The 13,709-nt window shown below is 43.0% G+C and overlaps 2 protein-coding genes across 2 annotated transcripts; one reads left to right on the top strand and one right to left on the bottom strand.

Moving 5' to 3' along the window:
* The first annotated feature begins 3,798 nt into the window (after positions 1-3,798).
* Positions 3,799-7,811, top strand: LOC139389512 (saxitoxin and tetrodotoxin-binding protein 2-like). The gene is made up of 6 exons (XM_071136333.1): positions 3,799-3,957; positions 4,751-4,893; positions 5,074-5,138; positions 5,703-5,813; positions 6,912-7,013; positions 7,573-7,811. Exons 1-6 carry the CDS (start codon positions 3,847-3,849, stop codon positions 7,809-7,811), a joined length of 771 nt encoding a protein of 256 aa, XP_070992434.1. The 5' UTR covers positions 3,799-3,846.
* Positions 7,812-7,969: 158 nt separating this feature from the next.
* On the bottom strand, positions 7,970-13,608 carry LOC139390061 (coagulation factor II (thrombin) receptor). Its single transcript, XM_071137180.1, has 2 exons — positions 13,357-13,608; positions 7,970-12,619 (listed from the first exon to the last, which is right to left on the bottom strand). The coding sequence occupies exons 1-2, from the start codon at positions 13,424-13,426 to the stop codon at positions 11,433-11,435; spliced, it is 1,257 nt and encodes a 418-aa protein (XP_070993281.1). The 5' UTR covers positions 13,427-13,608; the 3' UTR covers positions 7,970-11,432.
* Positions 13,609-13,709: the final 101 nt, after the last annotated feature.

Raw genomic sequence — 13,709 nt, 5'->3', positions numbered from 1 at the left:
GCCTGGTGCAGGTCTACAATTTTGTTTCTGGTGATCTTTGACAGCTCTTTGGTCTTGGCCATAGTGGAGTTTGGAGTGTGACTGTTTGAGGTTGTGAACAGGTGTCTTTTATACTGATAACAAGTTCAAACAGGTGCCATTAATACAGGTAACGAGTGGAGGACAGAGGAGCCTCTTAAAGAAGAAGTTACAGATCTGTGAGAGTCAGAAATCTTGCTTGATTGTAGGTGACCAAATACTTAGCAAATAAATTCTTTAAAAATCCTACAATGTGATTTTCTGGATTTTTTTTCTCATTTTGTCGGTCATAGTTGAAGTGTACCTCTGATGAAAATTACAGGCCTCTCATCTTTTTAAGTGGGAGAACTTGCACAATTGGTGGCTGACTAACTACTTTTTTGCCCCACTGTATTTGGCTAATATGTATGTAAACTTCCGACTTCAACTGTAGATATTCCATTAAAAAGAAAGCCATTTCTAGCTAAATAGTCATTTACAACATTAACAATGTCTACACAGTATTTCTGATCAATTTGATGTTATTTTAAATAGTTTTTCTTTGTAAAACAAGGACATTTTTAAGTGACCCCCAAACCTTTGAACGGTAGTGTATTTAGCAGATGGTATTGTGGGTGTATCAAAGTGCTTGTGTTCCTAGCTCCAACAGTGCAGTAATATCTAACAATACACCCTCGCCCTCCATTTGTCAAATCTGACCATAATTCTACCCTCCTGATTCCTGCTTACAAGCAAATATTTAAGCAGGAAGCACCAGTGACTCGGTCAATAAAAAAGTGGTCAGATGAAGCAGATGCTAAACTACAGGACTGTTTTTATAGCACAGACTGGAATATGTTCCCGGATTCTTCCTATGGCATTGAGGAGTACACCACATCAGTCATTGGCTTCCTCAATAAGGTCATCCCCACAGTGACCGTACGTACATAACCCAACCAGAAGCTATGGATTACAGGCAACATCTGCACTGAGCTAAAGGCTAGAGCTGCCGCATTTAAGGAGCGGGACTCTAACCCGGAAGCTTATAAGAAATCCCTCTATGCCCTCCGACGAAACATCAAACAGGCAGTGTCAATACCGGACTAAGACTAAGGCTCATCGGATGTGGCAGGGCTTGCAAACCATTACAGACTACATAGGGAAGCAAAGATGAGAGCTGCCCAGTGACATGAGCCTACCAGATGAGCTAAAGTACTTCTATGCTCGCTTCGAGGCAACTAACACTGAAACATGCATGAGATCACCAGCTGTTCCGGACGACTGTGTGACCACGCTCTCCACAACCGATTTGAGTAAGATCTTTAAACAGGTCAACATTCACAAGGCCGCAGGGCCAAACGGATTACCAGGACGTGTACTGCGAGCATGCACTGACCAACTGGCAAGTGTCTTCACTGACATTTTCAACCTCTCCCTGTCTGAGTCTGTAATAGCAACATGTTTTAAGCAGACACTGTGCCCAAGACCACTAAGGTAACCTGTCCTAAATGACTACCGACCTGTAGTACTCACGTCTGTAGCCATAAAGTGTTTTGAAAGGCTGGTCATGGCTCACATCAACACCATTATCCCAGAAACCCTAGACCCACTCCAATTTGTTATGTACGCATATCTATTGCACTCCACACTGTCCTTTCCCACCTGGACAAATGGAACACCTATTTGAGAATGCTATTAATTGACTACAGGTCAGCGTTAAACACCATAGTGCCCTCAAAGCTCGTTAAAAAGCTAAGGACCCTGGGACTAAACACCTCCCTCTGCAACACGATCCTGGACTCCCTGACGGGCCGACCCCAGGTGGTATTGGTAGGTAACAACACATCTGCCACGCTGATCCTCAACACAGGGGCCCCTCAGGGGTGCGTGCTCAGTCCCCTCCTGTACTCCCTGTTCACTCATGACTGCACGGCCAGGCACGACTCCAACACCATCATTAAGTTTGCTGATGACACAACAGTGGTAGGCCTGATCACCAACAACGAGACAGCCTATAGGGAGGAGGTCAGAGACCTGGCCATGTGGTGCCAGGACAACAACCTCTCCCTCAACGTGATCAAGACCAAGGAGATGATTGTGGACTACAGGAAAAGGAGGACTGAGCACGCCCCCATTGTCATCGACGGGGCTGTAGTGGAGCAGGTTTAGAGCTTCAAGTTCCTTGACGTTCACATCACCAATAAACTAAAATGGTCCAAGCACACCAAGACAGTCGTGAAAAGAGCACAACCTATTCCCCCTCAGGAGACTGAAAAGATTTGGCATGGGTCCTCAGATCCTCAAAAGGTTTTACAGCTGCACCATCGAGAGCATCCTGACGGGTTGCCTCACTGCCTGGTATTGCAACTGCTTGGCCTCCGACCACAAGGCACTACAGAGGGTAGTGTGTACAGCCAAGAACATCACTGGGGCCAAGCGTCCTGCCATCCAGGACCTCTATATCAGGCGGTGTCAGAGAAAGGCACTAAAAATTGTCAAAGACTCTAGCCACCCTAGTCAAAGACTGTTCTCTTTGCTATCGCACGGCAAGCTGTACCTGAGCGCCAAGTCTAGGTCCAAGAGGCTTCTAAACAGCTTCTACCCCCAAGCCAAGACTCCTGAACACTAATCAAATGGCTACCTAGACTATTTGCATTGCCCCCCCCTCTTTTACGCCACTGCTCTCTGTTATTATCTATGCATAGTCACTTTAATAACTCTACCTACATGTACATATTACCTCAATTACCTCGACTAACCGGTGCCCCCACACATTGACTCTATACCGGTACCCCCTGTATATAGTCTCGCTATTGGTTTTTTACTGCTGCTCTTTAACTACTTGTTACTTTTATTTCTTATTCATATTTTTTAAACTGCATTGTTGGTTAGGGGCTTGTAAGTAAGCATTTCACTTTACAGTCTACCTGTTATATTTGGCGCATGTGACAAATACAATTTGATTTGAAAAAAATCTAAAAGTCAAAGATTGGAATTAAGAAATATTAGGACGAGCAATGTCCGGAGTATAAATATATACACTATATATACAAAAGTATGTTGATGCCCCTCCAAATGAGTGGATTTGGCTATTTCAGACACATCATCTGGGGCATCTTTCATTACAATCTATTTCAATTGCTACCCGTTTCAGCTTCCATGTAGCCCTCACCCTGAATGAATTTATTGGTTCCTAAGGGTCAGCACATTCTTACATCTTTATGCCAAATGAGACAAAAGGGCACAACAAAACAGTCCAAAGAAAAGCTATTTTGTTTTGGGACCAAGGCAGTTGGTTGCCAGGTGACCCATGAGAAAGTGTAGGCCTCATGTGCACATACACCAAACCAAGGGCTTCCTCCCTCTTCATCCTGCAACATTGTTTTACAGTAGTTCTATACCAATCCAGACACTCTCCACCCTATTGATCATTTGATTACTTATTTAACTTGTTGTAAAAAGCTACCTCACCAGACTGTGGTCGTCATCATTTAGCTGGTTTCCAGGCTGTCTGTTTGAATTAATTCAAGGGCAGTATTCCCATACAGTCTCTATTTAGTGTTCTGGTCCCCAGCTGATGGTGTCCATTCAGTCAGGGAGGGGACAACCATTCAGAGTTATATAATAAAAGTCTGGATATGAATGCTGATTTAGGCCTTCACTTATCCATTCAAGCATTCAAGCCTGTTGAAAACCTCCCCTCCTCTTCCTCCTCCACATAGCCCCTTATGCAACAGTGTTTTGTCTAAGCCTCTGTGAAGTACATGCTCCAGAAGTAGAGGTGTCCTGCTCTGGCTGTACTGTACTATCGTCTCACGTGTCTCTGCTCCAGCTCTCTCATCTTTCACTATGTCTGTCCAGCTAGTCGTATCTCTCCTAGCTCTAGCTTCTCTGAATGCTGCATCTGCACCGCTCTGTAAAGAACTGGTCAAACCCCTGGTACTGGAGGACCATACTGAGGTAAGTTGTGATCATAGTACTAAACATGATCTTTAGACTTAATGACTACATCGCAGATGACACTACTCCCTATCCAGACAACCTACTTTGGCCAGAGCCAAACACTCTGGGGAAGGTGTCATTTTGAGACACAGCCATTTATTTGACAAATAAGGGCTATTTGTGGCAAATGAACGTGTGATTATTTATTTTGGGACAGTGACAGATGCTGTGCAGTATACATACAGATTTAGGATCTTAATTTTGCCAGTATTGTCATAGCAAGAAAATCCTGCAGCAAAAGGATTAGAACATCTAGTCCATAATATTGCTTGATCAGTGGTTCGGCTATTAGCTGGCCAAAAGTAGTCTACATGAAAAGTGCAATACTGTTAATATAACTGTGTGTTAGTGCGGGTTTTCAGTTAATTTATGTAAATCGCAAAGCTCATTTGCATTTCCTGCAGTGTAGGAATATTCTCAGCAACAAAAGAGTGATCAAATTAAGATCATACATCTGTACTACTCTACACTTAGAAAAAAAAAGTGCCATCTAGAACCTTAAAGAGTTCTTCGGCTGTCCCCATAGGAGAACCCTTTGTAGAACCCTTTTTGGTTACATGTTGAACCCTTTCCATAGAGGGTTCTACATGTAACCAAAAGGGTTCTCCTATGGGGACACCAGAAGAACCCTTTATTCTAAGAGAGTACCTTTTGTTGTTTTTTTCAACTTCAAATGGTCCAAGTTAGGTTAAGGATACTGCAATGAAGATGGTTTGAAACTCATGGGTTTTTCCTTGTCTGTGACTGGTAGATCTATGGCAAATGGGTGTATGTGATGGGGTCTGCGGATCATTCAGTCTTCCAAAAAGCTTTGGGGACTCTGAAAAGCTCCTGGATTGAACTGTCGGCTACATCTGACCATCAAGTAGTCACACTACGTTGGGGAGACCGCATGTAAGTCTGGTTAGGTTGTGGATATGAATGTGGACTGTAACGAATGTCATTGGGCGTTAAAAAATATTAGGAAAGTATCTGCAATGGTGGACATTTAATTTCACCTTTCTCGGAAAGCAAAGAGAATGTCTCAGGTTGGCACCTACTTTATGCTAACAAGTTTTCCTAAATATCTATCAGTGATGGCAAATGCCTTGTCGGTGCAACAAATGCTACCATCTCCGGCACCACCTCCACAGTTCACAGTAAGTGACCCGTGCTCTACTAGCCTGCTCGCCAGATCTGTCAGTGCATTAGTCAACACCCTCCTCTGGCGTTATGCCAAATAGGACATCAACAAAGGAGCGAGTTGACTGAAGCAGAAACAGACACAGATTTGGCAACCAGGCTAGTGCTCTACATCTTAATGATGAAATCATTTAGCTGCTCAATAATAGGGACTTTATCTACTTGCCTATTTATTACGTACATTGTACTGTACCCTGTGCCTTATCATTATACCATGCTATGTCTTCCCTTTATGTCATGATGATAAGCCTGTAAAGATTCAAAGAATAAAATAATGTTACACTTTATTTTAGTTAGATATTTTTCAGGTACTTGGAAATGGCATGGTAAAAATGTTGCAACATTATAATTATCTAATAATTATATAGTAGTTTATTTGGTAATGACTAAAACAAGCACCAAAACGAAACCTGACATTTGGTATAAGATTTTATTGAATTTTTGGAAGTATTAGCTGAAACAGGCCTAAAAAGGTGTTACCAAATGTCCTAATCATAATGGATCATTTTGTGGATCCACAGTTCATTTGTCTGAACACAAAGGTAAGTACCTGGAGACCTGCCCTGACTGCCTGCTATGGTCAGACACCTCTCGTAATGGAGACATCACTGGCAGATACCTACTCCTGTTTAGTAAGTCCACTCAAACAATCAACTTGAGTCCACTCCCAAACTAGTCTGGACCCATCTGGATGTGCTTTAACCGACTCCTAACTGCAGTGTTGGTTCAGTGTCATGACCAAAATGTATGACTTTGTTTAAGCACATACAGATCTGGGATGAAGCTAGCCCCAAGCGGGCACCACTCATTGATGTTGATAAATAGTAGCAGTGTACAGTTGTGGCCAAAAGTTTTGATAATGAAACAAAGATTCATTTTCACAAAGTCTGCTGCCTCAGTTTGTATGATGGCAATATGCATATACTCCAGAATGTCATGAAGAGTGATCAGATGAATTGCAAAGTCCCTCTTTGCCATGCAAATTAACTGAATACCAAAAAACATTTCCACTGCATTTCAGCCCTACCACAAAAGAATCAGCTGACATCATGTCAGTGATTCTCTTGTTATAACATCGATATTTTGGGTCCATGGCCAAGAAACTCCCCAGACCTTAATCCCATTGAGAACTTGTGGTCAATCCTTAAGAGGCGGGTGGACAAACAAAAACCAACAAATTCTGACAAACTCCAAGCATTGATTATGCAAGAATGGGCTGCCATCGGTCAGGATGTGGCCCAGAAGTTAATTGACAGCATGCCAGGGCGTGTTGCAGAGGTCTTGAAAAAGAAGGGTCAACACTGCAAATATTGACTCTGCATCAACTTCATGTAATTGTCAATAAAAGCCTTTGACACTTATGAAATTTTTATAATTATACTTCAGTATTCCATAGTTACCTCTGACAAAAATATCTAAAGACACTGAAGCAGCAAACTTTGTGAAAATTAATATTTGTGTCATTCTCAAAACTTTTGGCCACGACTGTGGGCAGGCTGTACTCCAGATAGGGCATTGTGAAAGTTGACCCTACATCGATAAGGTGTTGAAACAAGATAAGGTGTCTTTCTGTCAAAGGGGTCACTATTTCAGTAACCAGCGAGTTCAATGCATTGTTTTGAAAGACAATGGAAGACGAGCCTTTTGTTGTCTGTTACTAGCCCTAAAAGAGTTCACAAGCAAGTTTCTGTTTGGAAAGCTTACCAGCCTCCCTCCCTCCTCTCTTTCAGCAAGGTCAGGGAAAATGGATCCCACATACCCGGACACCTATAAGAACCAGGCAGAGTGCCTGAACTTCCCAGAGACACACCACACCTATGATGGAAAAACAGGTCAGCGATTCTCTTCGCTCCTCATCTTTTTATCTGTAATAGATGCTGAAAAATCAATAAAAGGTTAAGTCGATCCAAATTGTCACTGTGTTTGAGGGGAATTGAATCATATGAGCAGTCACAATTACCTCTCTTACTCTATCTTGAGCAGACAGAGGAAAATGATGGCCATTCCATGGTCAGGGTCTAGTTCCATAGCAATATACAGGCTCAACTTGTTTTCGTTGAAAGTTGAAATTACTGCAAAGACCAATGGCCATTATCATTGGCCCACCACAGGTGAACTACGGTGTGTCATAGCCATGCAAAACCACAAGGGGGAGACATTACAAGCATAATAAAAATGCTATGTCCTTTTTATTATCTACATATAAAGCATCCTCGTTTTCCTGTGGTAAAGACGCATAGCTGAGAGCAAGTATGGCCTGAATTCTAGAGGATATGCAATTTAGTCAGGAAATGGCAATGAAACAAACTTCCTCTGTGATACTGAGGGGTAGTAGTCATGCAACACAAATCTCTCTGTTTGTATCTAATCTTTACATCCTCCTTATTTCAGAGCTGTTCCCCGATGACAACCAGAAGGAGAAGGTGGTGGATGAGGATACTATGGAAGAGAAGCAGACTACTGAGGAAGAGAAGACTATGGTGGGGGAGGCGACTATGGAGGAGAAGCTGACTACAGAGGAAGAGAAGACTATGGAGAAGAATCCGACTACAGAGGAAGAGAAGACTACAGAGAAGAATCTGACTACAGGGAAGAATCCGACTACAGAGGAAGAGAAGACTATGGCTTGAGCAAAACAACCAGATCCTCACTATTGTGCCCAACATCTCTTTAGTGGAACTTTGATCCCAGAACTATCTAACCAAATATGATATGTACTTTCATGCGTCTTTAAATCATGTCTTACATACACAGGGAGAGTGATATGACCATGTAATAATAAAAAATGTTTTTACAGTGAATGTTTTCATGTCTTTACTGCTTCTTTGATAGTTACAGTGATAACAGTTCAATATAACTGTCCAAACAGACATTTAAATAAAGACTTTCAAACTCATTTTGTAACTAATTCCATTGAAGTAATAAGATCTGAATAAAATGTAACATTGGTTATACAATGTAAAACTTCCTGTAGGTTAGTGAGGAGTTAAGAAATCAGACAACCGCCAACTACTTTCATACTTAACTTGAAATGTGTAGACAGCCAATGTAAACTATTCATGTTAATACTGTGGTTTTGAGACACTGCATGACAATATGGACTATTTCTTAAACGTTTATATAGAGCATGTAGTAATATACAGGTAACTGCCAAAACAAAGGAAACAGCAACATCAAGTGTCTTAACAGGGCATCGGGCACCAAGAGCCAGAACAGCTTCAATGCACCTTGGTATAGATTCTACAACTGTCTGGATCTCGATTGGAGGAATGTGACACCATTCTTCCATGAGAAAATTCCATAATTTGGGCTTTGTTGATGTTGGTGGAAAACACTCTCAGGCACCACTCCAGAATCTCCCTTAAGTGTTCAGTTGGGTGTAGATCTGGTGACTGAGACCGCAAAGGCATACGGTTTAGATCATTTTCATGCTCATCAAACCATTCAGTGACCACTCGTGCTCTGGATGGGGGCATAGCCATGGTAGCCAAAATAATGGTATGCCCAATATTTTTTATATATATGACGCTAAGCATGAAGGGATATTAATTGCTTACTTAACTCAGGAACCACACCTGTGTGGAAGCACCTGCTTAAATATACTTTATATCCCTCATTTACTCATGTGTTACCTGTACATTGTCATGAACTAAATACATAAGTATTCTGACCCTTTACTCTGTACTTTGTTGAAGCACCTTTGGCAGCGATTACAGCCTCAAGTCTTCTTGGGTATGACGCTACAAGCTTGGAACACCTGTATTTGGGGAGTTTCTCCCATTCTTCTCTGCAGATCCTCTCAAGCTATGTCAGGTTGGATGGGGAGCTATTTTCAGGTCTCTCCAGAGACGTTCGATCTGGTTCAAGTCCGGGCTCTGGCTGGTTCACTCAAGAACATTCAGAGACATGTCCCGAAGCCAATCCTGCGTTGTCTTAGCTGTGTGTTCAGGGTCGTTGTCCTGTTGTAAGATGAACCTTCTCCCCAGTCTGAGGTCCTGAGCTCTCTGGAGCAGGTTTTAATCAAGGAAATCTCTGTACTTGGCTCTGTTCATCTTTCCCTCGATCCTCACAAGTCTCCCAGTCCCTGCCGCTGAAAAACATCCCCACAGCATGATGCTCCCACCCCATGCTTCACCGTAGGGATGATGCCAGGTTTCCTCCAGACATGACGCTTGGCATTCAGGCCAAATAGTTCAATCTTGGTTTCATCAGACCAGAGAATCTTGTTCCTCATGGTCCTTGAGGTGCCTTTTGTCAAACTCCAAGTGGGCTGTCATGTGCCTTTTACTGAGGAGTGCTTCCATCTGGCCACTCTACCATAAAGGCCTGATTGGTGGAGTGCTGCATCGGGGACCTTCTCCCCCGATTGCTCAGTTTGGCCAGGCGACCAGCTCTAGGAAGTTTTGGTGGTTCCAAACTTCTTCCATTTAAGAACGATGGAGGCCACTGTGTTCTTGGGGAACTTCATTATCTCAGAAATGTTTTGGTACTCTTCCCCAGATCGGTGCCTCGTGACAATCCCGTCTCTGCACTCTACGGACAATTTCCTCAACATCATGGCTTGTTTTTTTTTCTCTGACATGCACTGTCAACTGTGTGACCTTATATAGACAGGTGTGCGCCTTTCCAAATCATGTCCAATCAATTCAATTTACCACAGTTGGACTCCAATCAAGTTGTAGAAACTTCAAGGATACTCAATGGAAACAGGATGCAACTGAGCTCAATTTCAAGTAAAATAGCAAACGGTTTGAATATGTAAATAAGGTATGTTTTTAATTTTTTATAAATTTACAAAAACAAAATAGAAAAACCTGTTTTTGCTTTGTCATTGTGGGGTATTGGGTATAGATTGATGAGGAAAATCAATTTTAGAATAATTCTGTAACATAACAAAATATGGAAAAAGTCAAGGGGTCTGATTACTTTCCCAACACACTGTATATGTATAGAGTGTATTATTTACTAAGGTTACAAAATTACGTGAACATTCAATAAATTCTATGGTTTTCCCAAGATCCTAGTTGGAGGATTCCCGGATCCCTCCAACCAGGATTTCTGGAAAACCTGGGAATTTATTGAATGTTTCCAGAATTTTGCCTTAAGCATTACTCAATATACAGTATCTGCAGTAACAAAGCATTTATAGACGTGTAAATATCAGTAGACTGGCATTAAAATTTGGCTCTTGACTTAACGCAAACTATGAAAAAACAATTAAGACAATCAAAAAGAGAAGTGCAATAAATTCAAGATCCCTCACTTGACAAGGTGGACAGGGTAAACAGTGGCTGCATCTCAATACTCTTATGTGGAGTCCTCTCCTTGCCTCCTTACTTTCATCTGCATTGTTCTAAAGGTACTGGACAGGTGAGCGAAAATGCCTGGCAGGCATCCATATGTTGCCTTCATCTATATAACGTTTTAAATCAGTGCAGATGAAGGGAAATAGATGAGGGAGGAGACAAAGACATCCTAGACCAGGGGTTCTTAAACCTTTTCAGCTCGAGACCCAAATGAGAAATTGACCGTCCTCTAGTGACCCAAATCATCCTCCAAAGACCCACATGAAGAAGAAATAGTGTGTGATTACTAGGGCTGTCAGAGTTAATCAGTTACGTTGGGCCAGAGCAAGAACATGTGGGAATTAGCGGCATGTAGAAAATTCGTCATTGGCTTTGATACTCTGATTGGTTAGAGACGAACTGATGACTTTATTTTGTACAACACCCCTCATTTTGACGTTACCACAAACAACTTCAACGATGGCAGTCTGACTGAAGTATGTAGTTGAACATAGAGCAGCGGAATAATTCAGTTTGAGTCGTCAGGCAACCAAAATACATAATCTATACTGCTAAAAACAACAATGCAATGTCAAAAAAGTTGACATTGAGGTTAAAGATAGTGTGCTTTATCAATTTAATGGATTTTGCTTAACGTTACTTTGGACAAAATCAAGGTGTCAATATTCTTGTAATGCTTTTTGTATTAAAAGCAATGGTAAATTACAGCTCAATTTTAGATCATTCAGAATTTGCGATTTATCACAATTAATCACACCAAATTCTGCGATGAACTCTATGAAATGTTTTAGTTTGACAGCCCGAGTGATTATAGATGCAGATCATAAGACCTACCTCTCACATGCCCAGGGCCCACTTTGGGTTACGACACATAGTTTAAGAAGCCCTGCTCTAGACTATCGAGATGCAGCCCTAGAGTCTGTTTGAATTCGCAGTTCCAAGGCGTCAGGCCATGAGCTTCCTGTAATGACTGCCCACAGTGCTCTGAATGCTCTCCAGTCTGCTGGTCCTGGTACTGCCTGTCTGAGAGCTTAGCTCTGCTCCTGGCCCAGCCTGTCTGCAGCCCAGCAGAGCTGCCACCTGTCTCTGGCACTGGGACGAACCAAAGTAGTAGATGAGCGGGTCCAGGCAGCAGCTAATGCTGCCCACACACATGGAGAGCAGGTAGGCCTGGTAGGAGCTGTCACTGCGTCCATGGGCCAGCTTGAGGTAGTGCACCAGGAGGATGACATTGGTGGGGGTGAAGCAGGCCACAAACACCACCAGCACTGTCACCGCCATCACCACCGCACGAGACTTCCTGGAGCGGTTCTCCACGTTGGCTGCGGCCAGGGCCTGCACAATACGGACGTAGCACACAGCTGTGAACACCAGAGGGATGAAGAAGAAGATGGAGGAGTAAATGGGGAAGAAGTAGAGGTAGTAGGCACGGAGCTTGTCTACATCCTGCACGTCGTGGCAGGTAGTGATGCCCACATCCGGGAGGTGGATGGTCTGTCTGGAGAGCAGGAGGGGGGTCACTCCTCCCAAGGCCAACAGCCACATGGCGCCACAGACCACGGCGGCCGTCTGTGGACTACGCCACGTTAGGGAGTCCATGGGGTAGACCACCGCCAGGAAGCGGTCGATGCTGATGCACATCATGAGCAGGACAGAGCAATACATGTTGCAGTAGAAGGCTGCTGTCACCAGGCGACACATGAAGGGGCCATAAACCCAGTTGTTGCCGTGGAAATGGTATGAGATCCTGAAGGGGAGCAGCAGGGCGAAGAGGAGGTCGGCACTGGCCAGGTTCAGCATGTAGATCACTGCCGGCTTCCTCGGACGGATACGACGCACAAACATCACCACGGCAATCAGGTTGAGGGGGACGCTGATAATGAAGACCAGGGTGTAGACTGTGGGGACGAAGGCCGTTGCTAGGCGACCCTGGAGGAAGCTGCGGGCCTCCTCAGAGATGACAATCTTGGTGGAGCGACGAGGGCCGTGATGGCCATGCTCCTGCTTCTTCACTGGCTCCTGGCCCATCCCTGAGCCACTACCCTCCTGTACATCCAGCCCTATGTAGTCGATGGGCTCATCAGTCACCGACAGGAAGATCCCTGCAAACGTCCTCAGGTTGAGTCTGGAGTCTGAGAGAGACAGACAACAGGAGCTGAGTAACAAATAACAGTATGTGCTCTTCATTATAAAGTGCCTAATGAACGGTGAGATATAGCATAACCGCAAGGTGTGCACACCTCACTGTAAACATGTAAAGTGGCGGTCCTATAGCGAACATGCCACAGCAGACAATCGAGTGTAAGTATAGTCTACTCTGCATGCTGTCCTACCAGGGTCGAGGATAATTAACATGCTGAACACAAAAGGTTTGTCATAATTCATTTTCACATCTTTCCATGCGCCCTTTCTGCGTGAAAAAACGGCATTGGAAAACCCCTGGATTTAGCCTACAAGTGGCAGTTTGAGTCAGGGGGTAAATATGTTGAATATACTAACACATTTTTCTAAATTGTGCACAAAGTTTGAAAGAGCTTTTCATGTTGAGCTATACGTACGTGTTCCATCGCAATTGTCTTCAAATCCCGTTAAGTTTCCATCTTCATTTTCATAAACATTTTTATGGCGGTTAAAAATAAATGTTCGCCACTGAAACTGCTGTTTTTGTTAATCTTTAAAAAAAAAAATTTTTACCCTCGACAATGAACAATGCAAGTGGGCACATTTCAAAACCCAAAGTGCTTCGTAAAACTGATAAAGAGCTCATGAGGTCAATATCTCCTCATAATGTAAAACATAATAATAATGTCAGTGTTTTAACTGATGTATGAAAATAAAGAGAGAAAAAAGACCAAGGCATTGGACTTACCATTGTGTGGCACATATGCTGAAGTTTGGAGAGCAAAAATGACCAACGTCGCAACAATCCAGTAAACCATGACTGTAAATTCACTCTTATCCTAAATTGATTTCGCAGGCAAACGTTTCATTAAACTTAAGACAAAGAAAATATCTCAAAACTATTTTTTTGTGTTAGGGAAACTGCCGTAAGCCTTCGAACAGTCAGCGCGTAGCACCAAAAGACACATTGGTTTTGAAAAGTCTCGACTCCATCAACAACAGAGGTCGTAAAAAGCCTCGCCTACTCTCGAGTGATTCATTAATACAGACAGGAATTAAAACGTGTCTATTCAGTCACGTATACAACCATCTTGGACCAGG

This window comes from Oncorhynchus clarkii, chromosome 30 (assembly GCF_045791955.1).
Source record: "Oncorhynchus clarkii lewisi isolate Uvic-CL-2024 chromosome 30, UVic_Ocla_1.0, whole genome shotgun sequence".
Taxonomy (NCBI): domain Eukaryota; kingdom Metazoa; phylum Chordata; class Actinopteri; order Salmoniformes; family Salmonidae; genus Oncorhynchus; species Oncorhynchus clarkii.
The sequence above is the reverse complement of the archived record's forward strand: the minus strand, read 5'-3'. Positions and strand labels throughout refer to the sequence as shown.

Coding starts and splice junctions, on each gene's coding strand:
- LOC139389512 (XM_071136333.1), top strand. CDS start 3,847: ATGTCTGTCCAGCTAGTCGTATCTCTCCTAGCTCTAGCTTCTCTGAAT. Junction 4,894..5,073: donor CTACGTTGGGGAGACCGCAT/GTAAGTCTGGTT, acceptor AATATCTATCAG/TGATGGCAAATGCCTTGTCG. Junction 7,014..7,572: donor CACCTATGATGGAAAAACAG/GTCAGCGATTCT, acceptor TCCTTATTTCAG/AGCTGTTCCCCGATGACAAC.
- LOC139390061 (XM_071137180.1), bottom strand. CDS start 13,426: ATGGTTTACTGGATTGTTGCGACGTTGGTCATTTTTGCTCTCCAAACT. Junction 12,620..13,356: donor AGCATATGTGCCACACAATG/GTAAGTCCAATG, acceptor TGTCTCTCTCAG/ACTCCAGACTCAACCTGAGG.